At 36.0% G+C, this 20,409-nt stretch overlaps 2 protein-coding genes across 2 annotated transcripts; one reads left to right on the top strand and one right to left on the bottom strand.

Moving 5' to 3' along the window:
* Positions 1-3,903: 3,903 nt before the first annotated feature.
* On the top strand, positions 3,904-6,521 carry LOC130012242 (COX assembly mitochondrial protein 2 homolog). Its single transcript, XM_056099653.1, has 3 exons — positions 3,904-4,006; positions 5,053-5,124; positions 6,383-6,521. Exons 1-3 carry the CDS (start codon positions 3,926-3,928, stop codon positions 6,458-6,460), a joined length of 231 nt encoding a protein of 76 aa, XP_055955628.1. The 5' UTR covers positions 3,904-3,925; the 3' UTR covers positions 6,461-6,521.
* A 999-nt stretch (positions 6,522-7,520) lies between these two features.
* LOC126816579 (uncharacterized) lies at positions 7,521-14,276 on the bottom strand. The gene is made up of 4 exons (XM_050543259.2): positions 14,041-14,276; positions 11,229-11,407; positions 10,608-10,743; positions 7,521-9,839 (listed from the first exon to the last, which is right to left on the bottom strand). Exons 1-4 carry the CDS (start codon positions 14,247-14,249, stop codon positions 9,584-9,586), a joined length of 780 nt encoding a protein of 259 aa, XP_050399216.2. The 5' UTR covers positions 14,250-14,276; the 3' UTR covers positions 7,521-9,583.
* Between the last annotated feature and the right edge of the window lie 6,133 nt (positions 14,277-20,409).

Raw genomic sequence — 20,409 nt, 5'->3', positions numbered from 1 at the left:
CTACAGCATTAACGCGACACCTGCAAATGTGTGGTTCGGTCCGGTGATGAAATGTGAAGCCTCCTCACACCATTACACTTCCACCACCCCATCGATTCGTTTTGAAGACGCAGCAGTCTGCAAGATGTTCCCCAAGACGTCTCCACACACGTTGACGGTCATCAGCGTGATAAAGATGAAAGCTACTCTCATCACTGAAAATCACACTTTGCCAGTCTACTCTTCTCCATGTCTGGTGTCCTTGAGCCCATATCAAACGCCGCTGACGGTGATGATCCCTGAGGATAGCTCCAACATACGGTCGTCGTGCACAGAGTCCTACTTCTCTTAGACGACGTCTTACGGTGTTGGCACTTACTGGTCCTTGTCTTCCGATGACTGCTGCACCTGTTCGAGTCGCTGGGCGGAATCTGTCACGCAGATGAGTGACCTGGATGTAGCGGTCTTGAGTCTGGGTTGTAACGCGTTGTGGACCAGGACGTTGACGGTCACGTGTTGATCCAGTAACTCGAACACGTTCCACCAACCTTACAATAGTGGACTGATGACAATTGAAGTGTCTGGCAATAGCACATGTAGACATGCCAGCCCGGGACATTCCCATGGCTTCATTCCGTTGATTTTCAGTAAGTCTCGGCATCTCTAGCTCGATTCCTTCACACGTCCAACAACAAATTAAGACTGATTGACGTTTCACAGTTCATGTACTGCACATTAAGTTGAAAACATGCTTTTAAAGGGCTCACACACAACGCTGCACGTGAATATTGGGTTTTTCATGTGCATCTCGTGCAATTTTTTTTGTGCACACGGGCCAATATTTTTTACATTTGAGAGCATTGTGTGAAACAATAGTTCATAGTATTGCATAATATTATACATACAAAACCACCTAGTAATAAATTATTTGGGAAAAAAAAGTGGTGCATTTTCCATGGCGCTCAGTATATATTATGTTAATGAAGACCAGACGTTTATTATGTTCATATAATAACGTAGGGTCAGTTTTATTTAGAATCGTTCATTCGTTCCTGGAAGTTTATGTCTACGTGATAATATCGTAGTCAAGTTTTTGTGAATCAAATTGCCAAGTATAAGTTCAAGAATAATAAACATAACAGAATGACATATTTCAGACAAAGAAAGAATATATAGTAATAATAATAACAAAAGTCAAACATATAGATGTTATACATATTTGAAATCAACAACACATACTACAGATTTTGATAATACAATTAAATATAAATAAAGTATAAATATATACATTATTTACAAAAATCATTCAGTAAATGGACATGAATATGGTTATCTACCCTTATAAAAACGAAGGCGAAACGATTGGTTTGTAAACTGTTTTCTGATTGGTTCGTAGATTGTAGCTACATTCTAGGCCAGGGCAGATAATTTGAAATCGTGGAAACCCTATGGATTAACCCAGGGTATAGTGGAGTAGAACCATAGAGGTGTATATATATATATACACCTCCATGAGTAGAACGGAATGAGTACACTGGATAACCGAGGATGATAATCATGTGGCTCTTGATTGATGATGATAGTCAATCTACTTTAAAAACGGCTAGGCCCATACGTTTAAAGTTTAAGTGTCGATCTCTTTGATTAAACATTACGTTTGGGTTTGAACTTTGAAGGAGAGAGAGATAATTGTGAGATAGTAAGTTTGGAAGGTATAAATTAACCCCCAAAAAGCTTAGCTGTCGCAAATGTTGGATTTAAAATTTTAAAGTAGCTAAATCTCTAACTCAATATCATCCAAAATCTTCTTAACATTGAAAACACGATTTATTTGTCAAATTAAATCAACATTGATGTTGTGATGTTACCGGAAAAAGATGGGCTTTTGATATCCAATATGTAAGACAAAATAAACATTTTACCATTGGTACACGAATCGTGCACCATAATGCGTTTCAGCCCCAGTTGTAACAAGAGACTCGAGGGACGAGGCTAGACACATTGCACCAAATCAAACGGCGTATGTAGACTGGAATAACCAGACGCTAGAAATTTGCACTCGATTGAGACTGCTGGCCTATTTCGCCGAACATAACTCACCCAACTGATTTGAAATTGAAGTAAAAACGGAAACCATTGAATGTAAATCAGTTTATATACATTCATATTACAGTATTATATGCGTTGCGACCCACTCTTGTCAATTTTTAGATCCCAAATATTAGCGATTTAATTAGCTCCTTTAATTGCCACAGATTCTTGGTGATGTATTCACGGATGTCTGCGGATCGTCGCTTTGATATTTATAAATAGTGCTTGTCGTGCACAACAAGCTTCGATTATCACGCTAGTATTCGGTTATAAACTTATGGACACAGCCAATGACGTCGTTAGTATAGACGTCATTGGACACTGCTCACCAAATATTTCTAATGTGTAGGGCGAAAGTTATATTTAGTCTTTCTCTCCCTTTTCCTTTTTACCCCTTTTGCATGGCGATTTTTGTTGGCTTTTTGGTGTAGAATCGAAGAAAAGGGTTTGAAAATATATTATTTTCTGCCAGGTTTTGGTGAATATTCACGATTTTGAGGCGGAATGATACAAGAGTTGAGAGGTTGGTTAGGTTGAAATGTAGGGTCAAAAATCGCATGTTTTTTTTGTCTTTACTTCCAGCTTGTGTATCTCAAGTTTTCCATGGTGAAACTCATACGTGCTTTTGGGCAAGAGGTTGCCACATATTGCTCCATCTGTGGTAGAAAGCGTTCAACCCAACGAAAATTTAGGAAAAAGTTAGAGCCGGTCTAAGAGACGAGAATTAACATTAAAGTCAATGGGGAAATCATTAGTGATTTGTGGCCTTATAATGCAGAAAACGAATCAATGGTATAAATTGACCACATAAGTTGATGACGTAGTTCACAGCGGAAGTCGATTTTTCTTGTTTTATAACATCTTATTTATACTTACTAAAGTTGTATTCGTTAAAAACGTAAGTTTACATGTAAAGTAACATAGTGGGGGTGTTGAAATTAAATTTAATACAAAACTTGAAACAGATCCATCGGTGAGAGTGAGATAAAGACATAATAAAAGCATGGAAACTGTGCTTTATTATATATAACTTTCATCGACATTGTTGTTGTCAAACTGTATCATCATCGCTCAGAAGCCATGTTCATAATATGTAAGTGTACAAGGAGCCACTCTGGCTCAGAGATGCTGGCTCGCTAGCCTGGAGGTCTCTGCATGGTTCACTCCTGAAGTTAAATGAGAAAGTTCCTTGGGATTTTCCGGGGTGTTTCCCCATGTCATGGTGCAAGACGGAGGGCCTGATATAAGGGCAGCTGTCTAGTCATTTGGCATACATGTGATTGGCCACAAGTAAAATGTCAGGAGATTTTTGTAAAAATGTCAGGAGAATTAAAGTCAAAAGAGGGAGACTTTAATCATGCGTTAAAATTACCCACCCACCATGAATAAAAGACAAATTAATTTACATATTTTATATATTTTAATATCATTTTAATATGCATGTAGCCTCATGTACACAAGGCGTGCAATAAAAAAGAAACCTAGACAGTTTCGGGCAAAATTTCCCTCAAAGCACACTGCATGGTGTATACCCAATTGGTGCATAAAATTTAAATTGGTTAAAAAGCTGGAAATCACTGACATATGTATATCATTATTGCCTGGCAAGGAAAATTGTTTATGGGATGGCAAAAAAAACTTTATACCAGTAGTTGGAATTAATTACTGTCTGGGCTAAATTTCTCCCATTGTATACTTTATAGCATATGCCCAATTGGTGCAAAAAAGTAGGATACTAAATCACATTTTATACATTCATTCATTCATATCATTATTGTCAAGCAAAGATAAATACTATTATTACTATGCAATTAAATTGGCAATATTCTATAGTTATTTTCAGAAATATATTACTATGCATCCGGATTTATCCAGTCATCTGCATACAGAGGAATGTAATAAACTAATTAGTGCACTTCAAAATTGCCATAAGGAGGTAACAAGATAATATTTTATTACATAGAACAGCCAATAGTGACTGCATATATTTATATAAAGTATCAGGATTGTGCATCACAGCAAAAAAGTATAAAAGATAATATATTATTTGTATTCACATTGACAAAGAAAGTTTGATAAATCTTGAGTCCATCATCATACTACAGATTTGTCCGAGATATTAAAGAGGAACTATCAATATTATACCATATTAAAAATAATCTGATTTTCTAACCTTAATTATTGAAAATTCAAACACTGGGCTTTTCACAGCAAATTATTTTACACAGGCACTCCATATATAAAAACCCTTGAAAATATATTTTACCGATTCATGACAATCCCCAAGTTGAAGAGTCTCGTTAGTTAATGGTGAATAAAGCTATGGTAGTCGTTCTAAGTGTGGTTTCATAAAGTATAAAACCACAGTATTAAAATCCAGGGTAAATCAATGGAGGTATTAAACCCACTGTTGTAACATAAGCTGTATCAAGGTATTAAAGATTTTGAAAGTGAAATACCATGGGAACAAGTACATCTGGGTTTCATTTCATTTAGTTTTTCATTAGGTGAATTCCTTGACCCAGTACAAGGATTTTCTGTTTACTCTAAGCAGAAATAAGCAATTGTAATGGGCTCATGGCTGAGATTTTGGGACACAATAACTGTGCTTTTAAGTAACGTAGAATGTTCAAACTTAGTGTACCGGTACATGTTTTTTGTGTGAATGTCTTGATGATGAACATTAGACTAAGTAGCTGTTCATCTGTCGGCCACACCTTTTGGAGCACTACCTCTACTTTTGATTAAGGTACAGTGTTTAAACTTGATGTACCATACTTGTTCTTTATCTGAAGGTTTCAACTGACTTCAATGATGAGCATTTTCTGCTTAGTCTAAGCAGCGATAAGCAATTTGATTTGCCAAGACTTTAGAACATTTATTTTGGGATTGAGGTGGATGACTTCAGGGTCACTTGTTTATTTTTCAAAACTAGAATGTTTAATATATTTTATATTATAGATTTATATGTTTATTTTATAGAATACTTTTGGTAAATTTATGGGAATGTGTAATGATGTTGATAGAGAATTAAGAAAGTGTCTGAAAAAAGAAGTAAGTTATTTTCTAAATTTATCCAGCATTTTAATCAAATCAATGAATGATCAAAAACAAAACATACGCCCACAGCAGCTAAATCGTCCGAGCAGTCGACAAGGGTTGTCGCATATTTATTATTTTGTAGGTAATTAAGGGCATTTAATAGACAATTTCATAGCCTACAGATGACATTATAATTTTCTTCGTTTGAGGGTTCACAAGGTTCTAAAAACTAAAACAAGGGCTGCAACTCTGGAAGTAATCTACAGAAATTGTTGAAATTCAACAGGCTTTTTCGTTTTACTAATTCAAATAATGCATATAAATTTCATACAGATCGGATGATAACTTTCGTCGTTCGAACGTTCACAAGGTTCAACAAAGTAAAACAAGGGCCATAACTCTAGAAGTAATTGACGGAAATTGCTAAAATTCAATAGGCTTCTTCATTTCACTAATTTAAATGATGCATATGAATTTCATACAGATTGGGTAATAACTTTTGTTGTTCGAGCGGTCACAAGATTCAACAAAGTGAAACAAGGGCCATCACTCTATATGTAATTAATGGAAATTTGCTGAACCTTAGTAGGCTTGTTCATTTTACTAATTTAAATGATACATATAAATTTCATTCAGATCGGATAATAACTTTTGTCGTTAGAGCATTCACAAGGTACAACAAAGTGAAACAAGGGCCATAACTCACAGCGTAATTAACGGAAATTGCTGAAATTCAATAGGCTTCTTCATTGCACTAATTTAAATGATGCATATCAATTTCAAACAGATCGGATGATAACTGTTGTCATTAGAGCGTCCACAAGATTCAACAAAGTGAAACGAGGGCCATAACTCTAGATGTAACCAATGGAAATTGCTGAAATTCAATAGGCTTCTTTGTTTTACTATTTTAAATGATGCATATGAATTTCATACAGATCTGTTGATAACTTTTGTCGTTAGCACGTTTACAAGGTGAAACAAGGGCCATAACTCCAGAAGAAATCAACGGAAGTTATTGAAATTAAATAGGATTCTTCATCTGTCTAATGCAAACAACATAATATATCAATTTCAAAACAATCAAATGATAAATGTAGTCTGTAGAGTGTTCACAAGAAATTGTGGACAGACGCACGGGGGCGACGGCAATATACGACCACATTTCCATGTGGGCGTAAAAAAATTAATGCATATTGAATTACGACTTATAATAACATTTGAAATTGCTCAGATTTATGTAATTACGATTTATTTTCTTTTATTTTAGCGTCTTGCTAGACGAGCAGCTAACAGAAATAACCCTAGAATACAAAAACCATGCAAGCCTTTAGAATTTGAGTTATAACCTACATGTATGAACAAAACTGTATGAGTGATAACGTGTATATTTTTGTGTGTTTTTAAATGAAAGTGTGAACAGGATGTATGGTATATACTAGTTAATTAATATACATTTTTTAAAATATATGTCTGTAGTTATTAAAGAGTTTTAAAACTGATTATTTCATTAGTTCTTATGATACCATTTAGTTGCCCTTCAGTTCCAATGAATTTTTAAACTTTATTTGAGCTGAATCATTTAGAATTAGTTGAGAAAACACATTTCTAGAAAAGAGTCTGTCTTTAGCTGCAAAAAAGTTGCAAACAGATGATATAACGCTACCCCCCCCCCCCCCCCCCCCCCAACGATTTATTTCTCCCAACCATAAAAACATTTGGGCTTTGTTATGGTTCTAATATTGTCAGATTTATAAAACAAAAAAATTCTACTATTTACACTAAAATGCATTCTTTGAATGGGGTAAAATCTTGTTGAAACATCAAAGATTAATAAACTATAGTACACTAATTGTTATCCATAAATAGAGTTTTATTTGAGATACATTTAAAAAATCTAACAATACACTATTATGAAGTGATTTGAAATGAAATCAAACTGATCATTAGCTATCCTTTCAACTGCAACAATATGGACAGCTTTACAGCACATCAGGCAGACAGACTTATGTCATACCCCTGTCCGTTGTATGGCTTCCATAACTGGGGTCGTCTTGGTATGATTCCCTACATGAGCATTCTATCACATTTGTCGTACAATATGGGGTCCACTGACTTTTCAGGTGTGGGAGTAGTGCTTCTTTCCGAAAACTTCCAGATGTAATCTAGGATAGAGCATAGCTGAGTCTGGGGACACCTACTGACTTGATTGTGGGGAATTCCCTTTGGATCAATTGGTAGAAGTGTATGGATTCCATGTATGGAACTGCAGTTTTGATTTTCATCAGGGGCATCCTGTCACAAAATAGAAATATATCACATAAAAGAGGCTGTAATCATTTTCCTTATGATTACAGATGCAAGAAATTCAAGATGATGGCATGACATTAATAGAAAGAAATGCCAACTGAATGTTAGGATTGATTATTTTATTAAATTTTATTGTGTATAGTTTTAAAGTTAACATTTGACATAATTGTTGATAGCACATTATATGAGAATAGATGGCATTTATAATCTGTCATCAACATTATGCCTTCATAAATTATAATAAATATACTGAGCGCCATGTAAAACGCATCACTTTTTTTTCCCAAATATTTTATTACTAGGTGGTTTTGTATGTATAATATTATGCAATACTATAAACTATTGTTTCACACAATGCTCCCAAACGCAAAAAATATCGGCCCGTGTGCAAAAAAAAAATTGCACGAGATGCACATGAAATACCCAATATTCATGTGCAGCATTGTGTGTGAGCCCTTTAAAAGCATGTTTTCAACTTAATGTGCAGTACATGAAATGTGAAACGTCAATCTGTCGTAATTTGTTGTTGGACGTGTGAAGGAATCGAGCTAGAGATGCCGAGACTTACTGAAAATCAACGGAATGAAGCTATGGGAATGTCCAGGGCTGGCATGTCTACACGTGCTATTGCCAGACACTTCAATTGTCATCAGTCCACTATTGTAAGGTTGGTGGAACATGTTCGAGTTACTGGATCAACACGTGACCGTCAACGTCCTGGTCCACAACGCGTTACAACCCAGGCTCAAGACCAATGCATCCGGGTAACTCATCTGCGTGACAGATTCCGCCCAGCGACTCGAACAGGTGCAGCAGTCGTCGGAAGACAAGGACCAGTAAGTGCCAACACCGTAAGACGTCGTCTAAGAGAAGTAGGACTCTGTGCACGACGACCTTATGTTGGAGCTATCCTCAGGGATCCTCACCGTCAGCGGTGTTTGATATGGGCTAAAGGACACCAGACATGGAGAAGAGTAGACTGGCAAAGTGTGCTCCTCAGTGATGAGAGTCGCTTTCATCTTTATCACGCTGATGGCCGTCAACGTGTGTGGAGACGTTTTGGGGAGACGAATCGATGGGGTGGGGGAAGTGTAATGGTGTGGGGAGGCTTCAAATTTCATCACCTGACCGCCCTACACATTTGCAGTGGTCGCGTTAATGCTGTCTTGCAACCAATTATTGTTCCGATGTTTCGAGCGCACCCACAACTTCAGCACTTCCGACAGGATAATGCACGTCCGCATACCGCCCGTTTTAGTATGGACTACCTGGCTGCTAAAAACATCAATGTCTTGGACTGGCCAGCCATGTCTCCGGACATGGCACCGATAGAACATGTCTGGAATGAGATTGGACGCCGTCTGTATCGGAGACCACAGATGCACACCATTGCTGCTTTAGAAGCTGCTCTTGTCCAAGAATGGAACAATTTTCCCCAGGCCTTCTTTCAAACATTGGTAAATTCCATGCGACGTTGCTGCACAGCGTGCGTAAGAGCCCGTGGAGGACACACACGCTACTGATATCTGTGTCATACTTTTGGTTTTGACCCCTCTGACTTTGTACCGTTGATTACAGATTAAACATCCATAAGTGTACAAATGTGTTGTTATTGATGTGTTCCCATTTGAATATTGTTCACAATAAGAAGCAAAATAAATAAGATATGTTTACAGGACCATTTTGTTATACGAAAAACTAAGTGATGCGTTTTCCATGGCGCTCAGTATATCTTAGCTAACACACTGATAAGGGTACAGATTTGAAGTTCACAATGATTTTAGGGAATTAAGTATTCGTACATAACACCCTATATATACGTTATTAATGTGGCAACAAAATCTGGCATTACACTTTATAACTATTTCCACAATAGTTGGGATTCTACATAACTATTGATTGAAAAATATGTCCAAATCATAGCAAAAATATTTTGTTGATAAAACAATATATCTTACAAAATATTTTGTAAGCATATTTTAATAAACAATAGATGTCAGAATGAACTCATTATGCACAAAGAAACATATTTTTAAGTTCTAAATTTACATTATTATATTATGCCTATAATATTTGATTTAGTTTCATTAGGTAGATTATTTATTAAAATTTGATCACAGTTTCTTTTTATTAAAAGGCAAACACCTGTTCACATATTACATCATAGTGGGGATTTAACATAATCATATGAGGCATGTAGAACTTGACTGTACACATCACTTTTCATTACTTTCATAAAATCTCTATCATAGTTTTTATTAGCAACAACAGAATTAATGAATTGCATTGACTCTGATAAAACATTAGCTGGTTCTGTAACAGCGTCAACAATTCCACAATCTTTAGCTTCTTCTGCAGTAAAACGTTTACCAAAGATCAAAGCTTGATTTCTAGCTTGTCCTGCTGTTAATTTATTTCTAAAAATAAAAAGAAAGTAAATTGTAATTGATTAAAATTAATTATATTTCTGAAATAGAAAGAAAGTATATTGTACTTTATATACACTTACGGATTTGCTCATAGTCATGTTACAAGAATGCCATACTGCCATGTACAAAAATTTCAAGTTGGCATCCCTAAACCCATCATCCACGGCATACACATCCACACATTCAATTTTTGGACTGCACGCTAAAAGCATGCTCATTCATGGATACTGTACAATATAAATAGACTATTATTATTACTATCCTTGGAGCTAGGGGCACCTTCTCAACCTCATGTTTTTTTTTCGGGTACTCTACTTTCTACCCACATGAAAGACCCCTGCATGTGAGCTTAACACCTTAGGATTGATTATTAGGTTATCTCAAAAGAGAACTGAAATTTCATCCTATTCTCCATGATGTAGCTAAGATGTTCATTGTTCATCTAGCTAAGCCATATGGAAAAAGCCTATCAATCTTCACTACCGTTTAAATATTCTACTGCTGCTCTAGATTGAGATTTTCTTTTCAAGCTGTCCAAGATTTTGTGTCTAGCCGTAAGGAAAACCCCTATAGACTTTTAGAATCATTGCACCAGTTTTTATATAGACACAGGAAATGTGGTCGTATATTGTCATCGCTCCCAATCGTTGTTCGGTCACAATTGCTTGTGAAGTGAACTCTCTAGCAAGTGTATATTCATGTATATCAAGAAATGTATGTCAATTTTAATAAAGTATATCTTGAAATATGACATACCTCATAAGCTCCAAAAGAAAAGATGTAAATCTTCTATGAATAAATATTTCATTCCATGAAATCCAACCCCTTCCATTTGTCATTAGCCGAAAATCATGTGATATGGCTAAAAAACCACCTGCTGCAAATGTATGACCTGAAAAAGTGAAACTATTAAAATCTGTACTTAATTATTGCAATAACTCAGTCAATCCTACAATTATATTTGATGGCGTAATTTCTTTGTTTCATTGCAAGTTCTCCAGTTTCTTGAAGAAACCATTGTGGAAGTGCATGATTGAAATGAACCTTATTGTGTTGTGTGGAATTAAATCACCAATTTCTTCCTTCCAGTAACCCAGAAGCAGTCTGTATTAAACATTTAGGGCTTTTGCCAGGCAATTATTAATTAAAGGTCTAATTAATAATTTCTATAACATCTGAAGCCTAAATAAAGACTTGTAATACGCAGATTTAGCCCTTGCATTATGTATGTTTAATTTTAGCTGGTTTTAATTTGAAGTGACGCTAGAATAAGTCTTTGTGACAGGCCCCTTGAGTGTCATATACTCTGAGCATCTTCTTTATCATTATAATTTTCCACAGCTTCACAATTTTTGTAATTAAATATAGGCTACTCACCATTTAGGGCAGCAATAGTTGGCATTGGGAAAGTTAAAACTCTCTGTAGTAGATTCCTCACATGCTTCAGATATTCTAGTTTAGCTTCAACAGTTTGTTTGTCTATATAATCCACATCCAAACCATTAGAGTAAAATTTTCCTTCTGCAGTAGTTACTAAAGCTTTACAAGACTTATTACTGAAAAGCAGTAATAATGAACAAAAATAATATAATTTAAATTTTAATTGGATCACATTTTATTGCAAAACATTAAGTTCAATCAGCAATCGTCCTGCTACCTTGATTTTTGACCTAAAAATTTCAAAGTAAACTAGAACTCTGAAGGAGTACTGGCCTGTTTCAGTATGGCACGTCACGTCAGGTCACGCCTTGTCACATGAACAATCAAGTTACACCATGAGTTATTGAGTATAGTTACATCCAATACCTATTAAAGTGAAAAAACCTGTCATTTTGAACTCTTAATAAAACCGGAAGTTATACTTCAAGACCAAACTTTTTGATATCAACTGTTAGTTGACATTGACATCAGGGTCATCATACATACAAAGGTCAAGGGCCATTGAAAGGTTAGGTCACCAGATATAAGGTCAAAAGTAAAAAAAAATATTAAAAGTGAAACCGGAAGTAAACAAAATTGAAATTCAAAAATCGGCTCCCTATGAATTGTTGCCCTTTGTAGTAGGTTCATAACAAAAAAAAGATTTTAAAAATTGGAATTAAAATGGCGGCTGAATATCAATTTGAAGGCTTTTTGTAAAATCCAATATGGTTGCCAAACTGTTGAAAACTGGGAAAAAAACGGAAGGCCTCTGTAATTTCCAGACGTTTCCGAAAGCCACCACATGAGCTATTAATATGCCAGTTTGAAGGCATTAATGTGTTCCGTATTCCTACCAAGTTTCAACTTGATACCTCAAATACTAATGGTGATACGCCATCTTGAATATCTAAAAAATGCTGCAGAAAACTTTCGCAAAACTTTGAGGCTAGAACTAATTGAGCGAACTTCCAAATTTCGAAAAACGGTATGAGATTCGTCCAAAGAATCCAAAAATGAGAAATTAACGAGATATGGGCAATTGAGATTAACTTTTGTCCCATCCGTAAAACACTTCCTATTTGTCAGAAATACCCAATTTATATTTAATATATAGATCCACGGAGGCCAACAACATGTACATTGACAGAATGTTTGCACCATGTACAGTTTTGGCTGCACAAACTGACTAAAATCCCCCCCTCCCCCCAAAAAATAATGAAAACACTTTTGGAAACAATACGTGCTTCAACCGAAGATCCAAAACACATAATTAAAACTTAATGATAATGTATGTATTTTTTTAGAAGTGTTTAGTGATTTTAATCATTAAAATAATGATCACATATATAATCAATTACGTTCAGGGAAATGTGCAGCAAACAGTCAGTAGCAGATCTAGAAGCTGTGAATAGGGAGGAGGGAGAGGGGGGAGGTGGTTCCAATTCTAGGGTGCCATCCACAATCCCACCCCACAATGAATATCAACAAAATACTGGTTATAACACTGAGCACCCCAAAAGAACAAAGATCGTATTGCCAATATAGTTATTCGCTGAATGTCATCTTGCAGTTTTATTCAAGTTGACATAAAGATAAAGTTCATGCCATATTATGATTATTACAGATTTTGTTATTAATTTTTTGTGAACCTTAGGGGCAATGGTTATAACACAGAGCAATCTGAAGGGGGTGGGGTGGGGGTCAATATCCTGGCGTTTGAAGTCAATACAGAATCTCAAGATCTAACTGTCAGTTCCACCTGTTTTGTGAGAGTTGACTAAACATTTGTACATTCTGTCACCCCAGGCACTAGTGGTGCTACTAACTGGGCAGTTCACTATAACTGTGATGAAATAGTATATAGTGATGAATAGTATATAAGACTACAAAGGAGTGGAAGAACAAAGCCATCACAGAATCGAGCGCCATAGGCACTGAAACAGTCCAAATTGAATGGCAGTCTTTTGCACCTGCTTAGTTCTTTCCACATATTTTTTAAAATTATTATCTTGCCATTTGTGAATCAATCACTTTTTATTACTTTCGCATCGTCTTCTGGGATATTTTTTTTTGTTCATTACAAATGACTCTCGAAACATTAAATGTCCATAGGGCACAGTACCTAGTACACAAGTACCTGTACCTGGTAGGCTACCCAATGTTGTGTACTGATTTTAAAATGTTTATTGTGTATCTTCAATATTGGATATTAGGTCGGATCCTATATTTTCATAGTAAGATATGACCTCAGTATTGATTGCAGTTGGTCAATAATATTATGGCACCTTTAATGGGAGACAACTCTTGACGGCATGACAGGAGACTTGGTTAATAAACCGAGCATACACCAGTGTGCTAAGAAGAGGGAAATCTTGCCCAGGCTGTGGGCCTACTTTAATATCAAATTCCAACTGCCAAGGGTTTTTTTTTAAGTGCACGCCAATGTGTATACACGGGACCTTGGGGTTTTTTTTGGTATCATCCAAACAACTACACACAGTCCCTCTTCTTGCACCACTGAAGGAGGCACCACGCTGGAAAATTCTGATGAACTTTCTCTGACAACCCAGGGATCAAACACGGACCTCCAGGTTAGAGAGCCAACTTTTAACACACTGAGCCACCGTTGCTCCCAACTACAGTCCCCCGATAGACAACTATCGAGCTGCTGGGTATAAAAAAAAATCCAGAGCAAATATTTGATTGAATATAATAAATTATAATGTCTAAAAAATGCTCGTCGGATCTCACTAGACTGAAGTTTTACCTTTCAACCTGATCTAAAATTGAATGGAAGGACTGCATAAAATCGTTGCTGAACCGTTTTTCTCCTTCGCCAAGATTAACAATACCCAAACAGCCTTCAAATGTTAATTTGAATGAATGATTAACGGATGTAGGCATGGTGGATAATCTTCTAGGTTGGACTTTGTACAATGACAATAATGTTCTTCTGATAAGTTGTTGGTTGGACATCGTCGAATCATCAGAGCTCTACTATTAAAAAATGGACCAGACAAGGGACATAACTCGGGTATAATTTCTTGGAATCAGACAAATGCTATTTAAACTACGGCATTGTTTATCAAGACAACTAATATTAGGAATGGAACAACAGACTATAAAATATGATTTTCTGATAATATTTTACAAACGCATTATGTCTGGGGTTTTTCTCATTACCGAAAGAACGGTGTCCACTTCACTAAAATGGTTATAAAACGTAAGAAAGACATCTAGCTTACAGATTTTTTCTCCAAAACATTCCTACTGTTCTGCTCCTATACTGGGCTAATGAAGACGGGCATACGCCATACAGTGTGCTATGAGGGAAATTTTGCCCGGGCAGCGGCACTATCGCCTACTCTTATATCGAATTCCAACTGCCAAGGGATCTTTTACGTGCATTCCAATGTATACACGGTACCTCGGTTTTTCGTCTCATCCGAAGGACTAGACAGCTGTCCTTGTCAGGCCCTCCGTCCTGCATCACTGACATTCGTATGGAAATTAGAGAAATACTTTGCCGTAAAGGTTCTCCAAACCAAGAGATAGTCAAAAGGCGTACACAGAAAGCTGCTATTATAGTAAAGCATAAAACGTGCTCTAGATGGACAGAAATCAAATCAAATTCGTTAATATCTGATTGAATATAAATTGACACACGGCGTGTAAGTTTGAGACAAAAAGGCCTATAACTTTTCAACGATTTCCGATAATTACTACCAGAGTTATAGTCCTTAATCACTTTGAAAAATCTCGTGGACGATCTAGAGGCTAAAATTAAAATAAATTTTTAGACAGTGTTTGAGGTAACGAGACAAACAATCGAAAGGAATTCTAATAATTTCTAACAATTACTTAATGGGTTATTACTCGTAATCAGAATTTAGAGTGTGGTAAATGTTTTGATTACAGACGAAAGCAACAATATGCGACAACCCTTCTTGACTTGCCGGATGACATAGCTGCTATGGGTGCATGTTTCGTAGTCTGGCAATCTATCTTTAATATTTCTTTAATATTTTTTTTTTTATTTTTTTTTTTTTTTTTGCTCGGGATGATTCTATTCGGTCGGGAGGGTTGAGATTTTAGAGTGAAAAAGAAAAAGCTATTCCTTTTCCTTAATGTAATATGTTTCCTTTAATTTCGTGCTGTAATGAAATTTCATATACTATTTTTAACAGTAAAACTGACAGTGCATTTAAGTAGTTCACTACATTCAAAAATAATAGAATAGGTCATAAAGTGGAGTTATCTCCCTTCTGTACATGAATTCTAACATAATCAGGAAGGACAATAAATGAAATGGGTTTAGGTTTAACTCCCTACTGTTCTGCGCTGACTTGGCTAACAGAAACTGGCATGGGCCATAAACTGATGAAACAGAGAAAAATTTTGCCCAGTCAGCGGCATTACAGCCTATCGAATTCAAACTGTCAAGGGTTCTTTTATGAGCAGCACGCCAATTAGCTGCAATATTGTAGCTGCGTCCTGTCTTTTTCGCAGCTACAATTGACACACTATTCGAAATGAAATGAAATGGGGTTTAACGTTCTACTGTTCTGCTCCGAACTGGGTTAATGAAGACGGGCATACGCCATACAGTGTGCTATGAGGGAAGTTTTGCCCGGAGAGCGGCACTATGTCCTTGTCAGGCCCCCCGTCCTGCATCACTGACAAGGGGAACCACGTCGGAAAATCGGGATGAACTTTCTCGGCCAATGCAGGGATCGAACACCCGACCTCCAGGCTAGCGAGCCAGCGTCTTACCCACTTAGCCACCGTGATCCCCCACAGTACATTATTCGAGGCTTTGCTCAAGTAAAAATAGGTTCGATTGCAAAATTCTCAACACATTTCACCACTAGCTGTGTGCATGAAAAGAAGTAATTATGTAATAAATAGTGAAAGTGGGAACACTGAAATCATAATCTTATCTTACCCAACAGTTGTTCTGTATTTATTTCGAGGTGACGTGAAATCACGTGCGCGTTCTAATTCTGGTTCGTGTAGGAGTTGGATTTGATCAAATCATATATTATGCGTTATGGTTTCACCTTTATTTCAATGGGAATTGGTTTATTATATGTTAAGCTGTGTACAGTACAATTTGGGGTCGGTTTAATTGGAAATTAAGGGAGTTATAGGCCAGTAACTTTTCTGTCATCAAATCATGAAATAACCTGCTCAAAGAAAGTCCTTAGAACGATCCAGTACTGTGGCTGGAGCAAGACGGAAGACATCAATAGTGGAACCATTTCTACACGCCAATGCGTAGCCATCAAAGAATACTGCAATCTACATTGACCACGCACTTGTTGAATCCTTGATTATCTGGAAGGCCAATTTACGGGAGAGGGCGAGGAGCAAGACAGATACCAGTCTGTTCATCGACAGACTCAAGTTGTAAAGTATCGTCGGATGTTCAAAACCACAATAAACAATGGATATTAGAAGGTCATCGTAGTCGTAAATTACATTCTCTAAGTTGTTAACTATAAAAAAAAGAAGAATTCACGACAGTTTTTAAGATGGTGTTCGATTTAAATACATATTCTATACGTTCCAACCTCGTTCTTTTAATAACTAAAAATCTATTTATGCTTATTAATATGTTACGTGTTATTTCTTTTATGCGACTGTAATTTTACCGAGTCAGAATAAATTGCTCTACAAATAGTGATTAACAATTCCATAATTATTTCATTAAATAAACTGCTAATACATGACAGATTGGTGAGATGTTTGTATTGGGTATTGGTATTTTTGATATATGGTGTTGACCGAAGAATTATCGCTCTAAGAACTAACAAATGGCGGCGCTGTGTTTCCGTTAGTCAAAATAGTCTCTTTATGTGTGTTGAACACCAGTGAAAAGTTTGAAGAATACGCTTGATGTGTTTATTTAATAACCAGTGAAGTATTTTCTCCGTTAATTAATCTTCTTAATGGCCCTTTATCGCTTGCTTTTGTCTAGCACTAATTGTTTATGTAATGTTATTTATTTTGGTATCGGGGCAATCAAGTGTATTGATATTCGATATTATATTATTTTAAACAGAGTCTTATCTGACTGGTAATGAAAATTCCATATTAAGATATATTCATTAATAAAAAAATCAGTACAATTAGGGTTCGTGCCGTACATTAAAATAGGATGAAATGGAGTGGAGTTTAACGTCTTTAAACTGTTCTGCAGCGACCGGGATAACAATCACAAGGAGCATCTTTTAAAGATACATTATGCAAGAACTAAATCTGTCTATTGCAGGTCTTTACGTCGGCTTCAAATGTAATATAAGCCATTTGTTAGACATTTATTCCCCATGACAAGCCTATCATAAACCCACTAGAACATCGGATGGCTGAGATTTAAATGGATTAAAATACCCGCGTAATATAAAAATTTAATGATGAAATGTATTATCGGACAGCCTCGATTACCTTCAAATAGTCATAACTTCGCTCAGAATAAAGTAATTGGAATGAAATTTTCAATATATACATTTGTCATAATCTGTTTTTGAACTATTATAGCAAGAACCGTCAGCCCTTTATTTAAATCTTACACAATTCATCTTTAACATTCGAAATATATATATAGCGGTATTTTTATTTTACTACCGACGAGGGTTGAATTTAGCGCATCAATTTCTTGTTTCACATCATATGCGACACACCAGATGGGACCTTTCCGATTTTCTCTTATGGAACTGACCATAACCCCGTTTCCCTATCATGAATCGTACGTAATTTTGCGCATACAAAATGACTTTTGGCAAGCGGAATTTCCGATCTGTATCACGTATCCGTATCGTATACGTGATACGTTGCGTCAATGTAGTTTTAGAGTTTGGGCAGATTTTCGCGTCGCGCACTCATGCGTCGCTGAGCTGAACTTCGTTCTATTATACAGCATCACCACCAGTACTAGTCAAGTGCCTAGCCTACAATTACCCGGATGAAGTGAAGTCAGCAATTTCTGGTTTCACTAATGTATCATTTCAGAAAGTTTGTACCCCTTTACCATAGAACAAAATCATTTACAGATTTGCAAGGTCCCACCTCCTTAAATTTAGCACGTAGTTCAACCAGCATGCAGACAGACAGGAGAAGTATGAAAATTTCGAGAAAAACCCATCAAAAATAATGATTAAATTCAAGTCTTTATAATGGTTTAAATCACATCAAATATACACCCTCGTGTTCTGGGATAGCCTACACATAGATTCATAAAAACGCTATTACACAACATTTCAGCGTCTAAAAGTAGCAAAAAGACGGTAAAAAGACGACAATGTTATACGGACCTTTTTCGTATGAAAGCTGTTCGATACGTGCTGACGTATCCGTATGCCGTATCGCGAAATCCACACGGATACGCAATACAGACCAGGAATTTACGCTTGCCAAAAGTCTCTACAGCTTTACGCAAGACTTAAGTGCGCCCTGTGAAATGGTACCCAGGTCAGCACCATACACCAAGCCAAATTGTTAAAGACTATTAATTTGCAGGTGAAAGGATATTTATTGTTTGCTTATACTATGGCAGATTAAATTGTACCATTAAAAATAAAACTACAGTTATAGCGTTCAATTAGGCGATGTTAAAATGGCATGATGAGAGCATTAAAAAAATATGATTCAAATCAAATTTTGATTACTAATCAAACTGCCTTGTAAGAACAATAAGTAATCGATTATCATATAGCAATAACGATGTTCAATTGAAGGTGATGTATTCAAGTGAAATAAAGTGATAGAATTATACACAAACTAAACAGTTACGGTAAAAAGATTTTCGTGTTACAGACAAGTTCACAAAATGAAGTCATTAAGCAATTTGTAATAGTCTGTTCTATAAAACACATGTATATTATTTCATATCCGAAACCCCCATAAAATGAATATAAATATTTAAAATACCGATGTGACGTCATCCTTTGATGTTGGCGTACCATTATTTCCAATAATGTACGGGCAACTTGCCAATCGTACATTATCTATACTAGATGAGATATTGGACTCGCTTGACGTATTTCATTAAAAAGCACGTGCGGGATAGTGTCTGTATTTTAAGTTGTTTAATGGTCTCGAGCTAAAGACATTTCGTAATATTGAAACAACACTCGGCTGACGCCGCGTGAGGTATCAATTTATTACTTAATGTCTCGCTCTCGTCCATTAAAACATACATATAATTGGACATCAATTCTAACCACAAATTTGATCTTATTTCATCACATCGTAACTTACCTAATTTCATCTGGTCAACTTGTATTTGAAATTTGAAGAAAGACTTGCCTAGCAGGGGTCAGAAGAAATTATTAATACCTAGTGCCGCGAGATCAGTTTTTAGTCATTCTGCTATATTTCCAGCGTTTCCGATTGCACGACAGAGACTAATTATTTATTATTTACTTATATAATGTTTTCTGGAAATAGTAAGCTAAACATCGATCAAGTCAGAGTGTATGGCTCACACAATGCGGAGTTGTCGCCCCTTGCTTAATCAAACCCCTCTGATTATTTTCACAACTGCAGCCTAAACAGCAAACTTTGTTTTCTATATAAATATACAGTATACTATTTCCATAACAGCCCGAATAGTTAAATAATACGTGAGATTATTTACTATCAGGGGTAAATATTATTCAGTAGTTGGAGGCTCTTAATGCTTTCTTTAATGTTAAATGTTATCTGGTATTATTTATCAGTCTATTACTACAATATGGAATCATATAACGCAACGTAACAATATAATAAATCATAATATACTAATCTTAATTAATGATAAGGTTGGTTAAACCCCATCAATCAGAACCCTATTCAAAATACTATCATCATTTTGATATTATTCTTAGGGAAAACAACTTAAGATAATAAATACTAAAAGTATATTATTTAAATTGTTTACAAAAAGATAGATATAAAATGTTATCCACTGTTGGGCCTGTTTTCTATGTACGCATTTCCGCACGCGTATTCGCTGGCGAAAAATTTGGTCTAATGCAGATGTACTGGGACCGTTTCCATGAAACCGGCAAAACGGGCCTTTTTCTTGAAACTCTCGCTTGTATTTCCAGTGCACAGAGAAAAGTAATAAATTTTAACTTACCGTCGATTTTTCTTA

Source organism: Patella vulgata, chromosome 3 (genome assembly GCF_932274485.2).
Source record: "Patella vulgata chromosome 3, xgPatVulg1.2, whole genome shotgun sequence".
Taxonomy (NCBI): Eukaryota; Metazoa; Mollusca; class Gastropoda; family Patellidae; genus Patella; species Patella vulgata.
This window is presented reverse-complemented; position numbering and strand designations above follow the sequence as displayed.

Coding starts and splice junctions, on each gene's coding strand:
- LOC126816579 (XM_050543259.2), bottom strand. CDS start 14,249: ATGTCCAACCAACAACTTATCAGAAGAACATTATTGTCATTGTACAAA. Junction 10,744..11,228: donor AACTATTGCTGCCCTAAATG/GTGAGTAGCCTA, acceptor TCACTTTTTCAG/GTCATACATTTGCAGCAGGT. Junction 9,840..10,607: donor TTTCTTTTGGAGCTTATGAG/GTATGTCATATT, acceptor TTTTATTTTTAG/AAATAAATTAACAGCAGGAC.
- LOC130012242 (XM_056099653.1), top strand. CDS start 3,926: ATGCATCCGGATTTATCCAGTCATCTGCATACAGAGGAATGTAATAAA. Junction 4,007..5,052: donor TTCAAAATTGCCATAAGGAG/GTAACAAGATAA, acceptor TTTATTTTATAG/AATACTTTTGGTAAATTTAT. Junction 5,125..6,382: donor GAAAGTGTCTGAAAAAAGAA/GTAAGTTATTTT, acceptor CTTTTATTTTAG/CGTCTTGCTAGACGAGCAGC.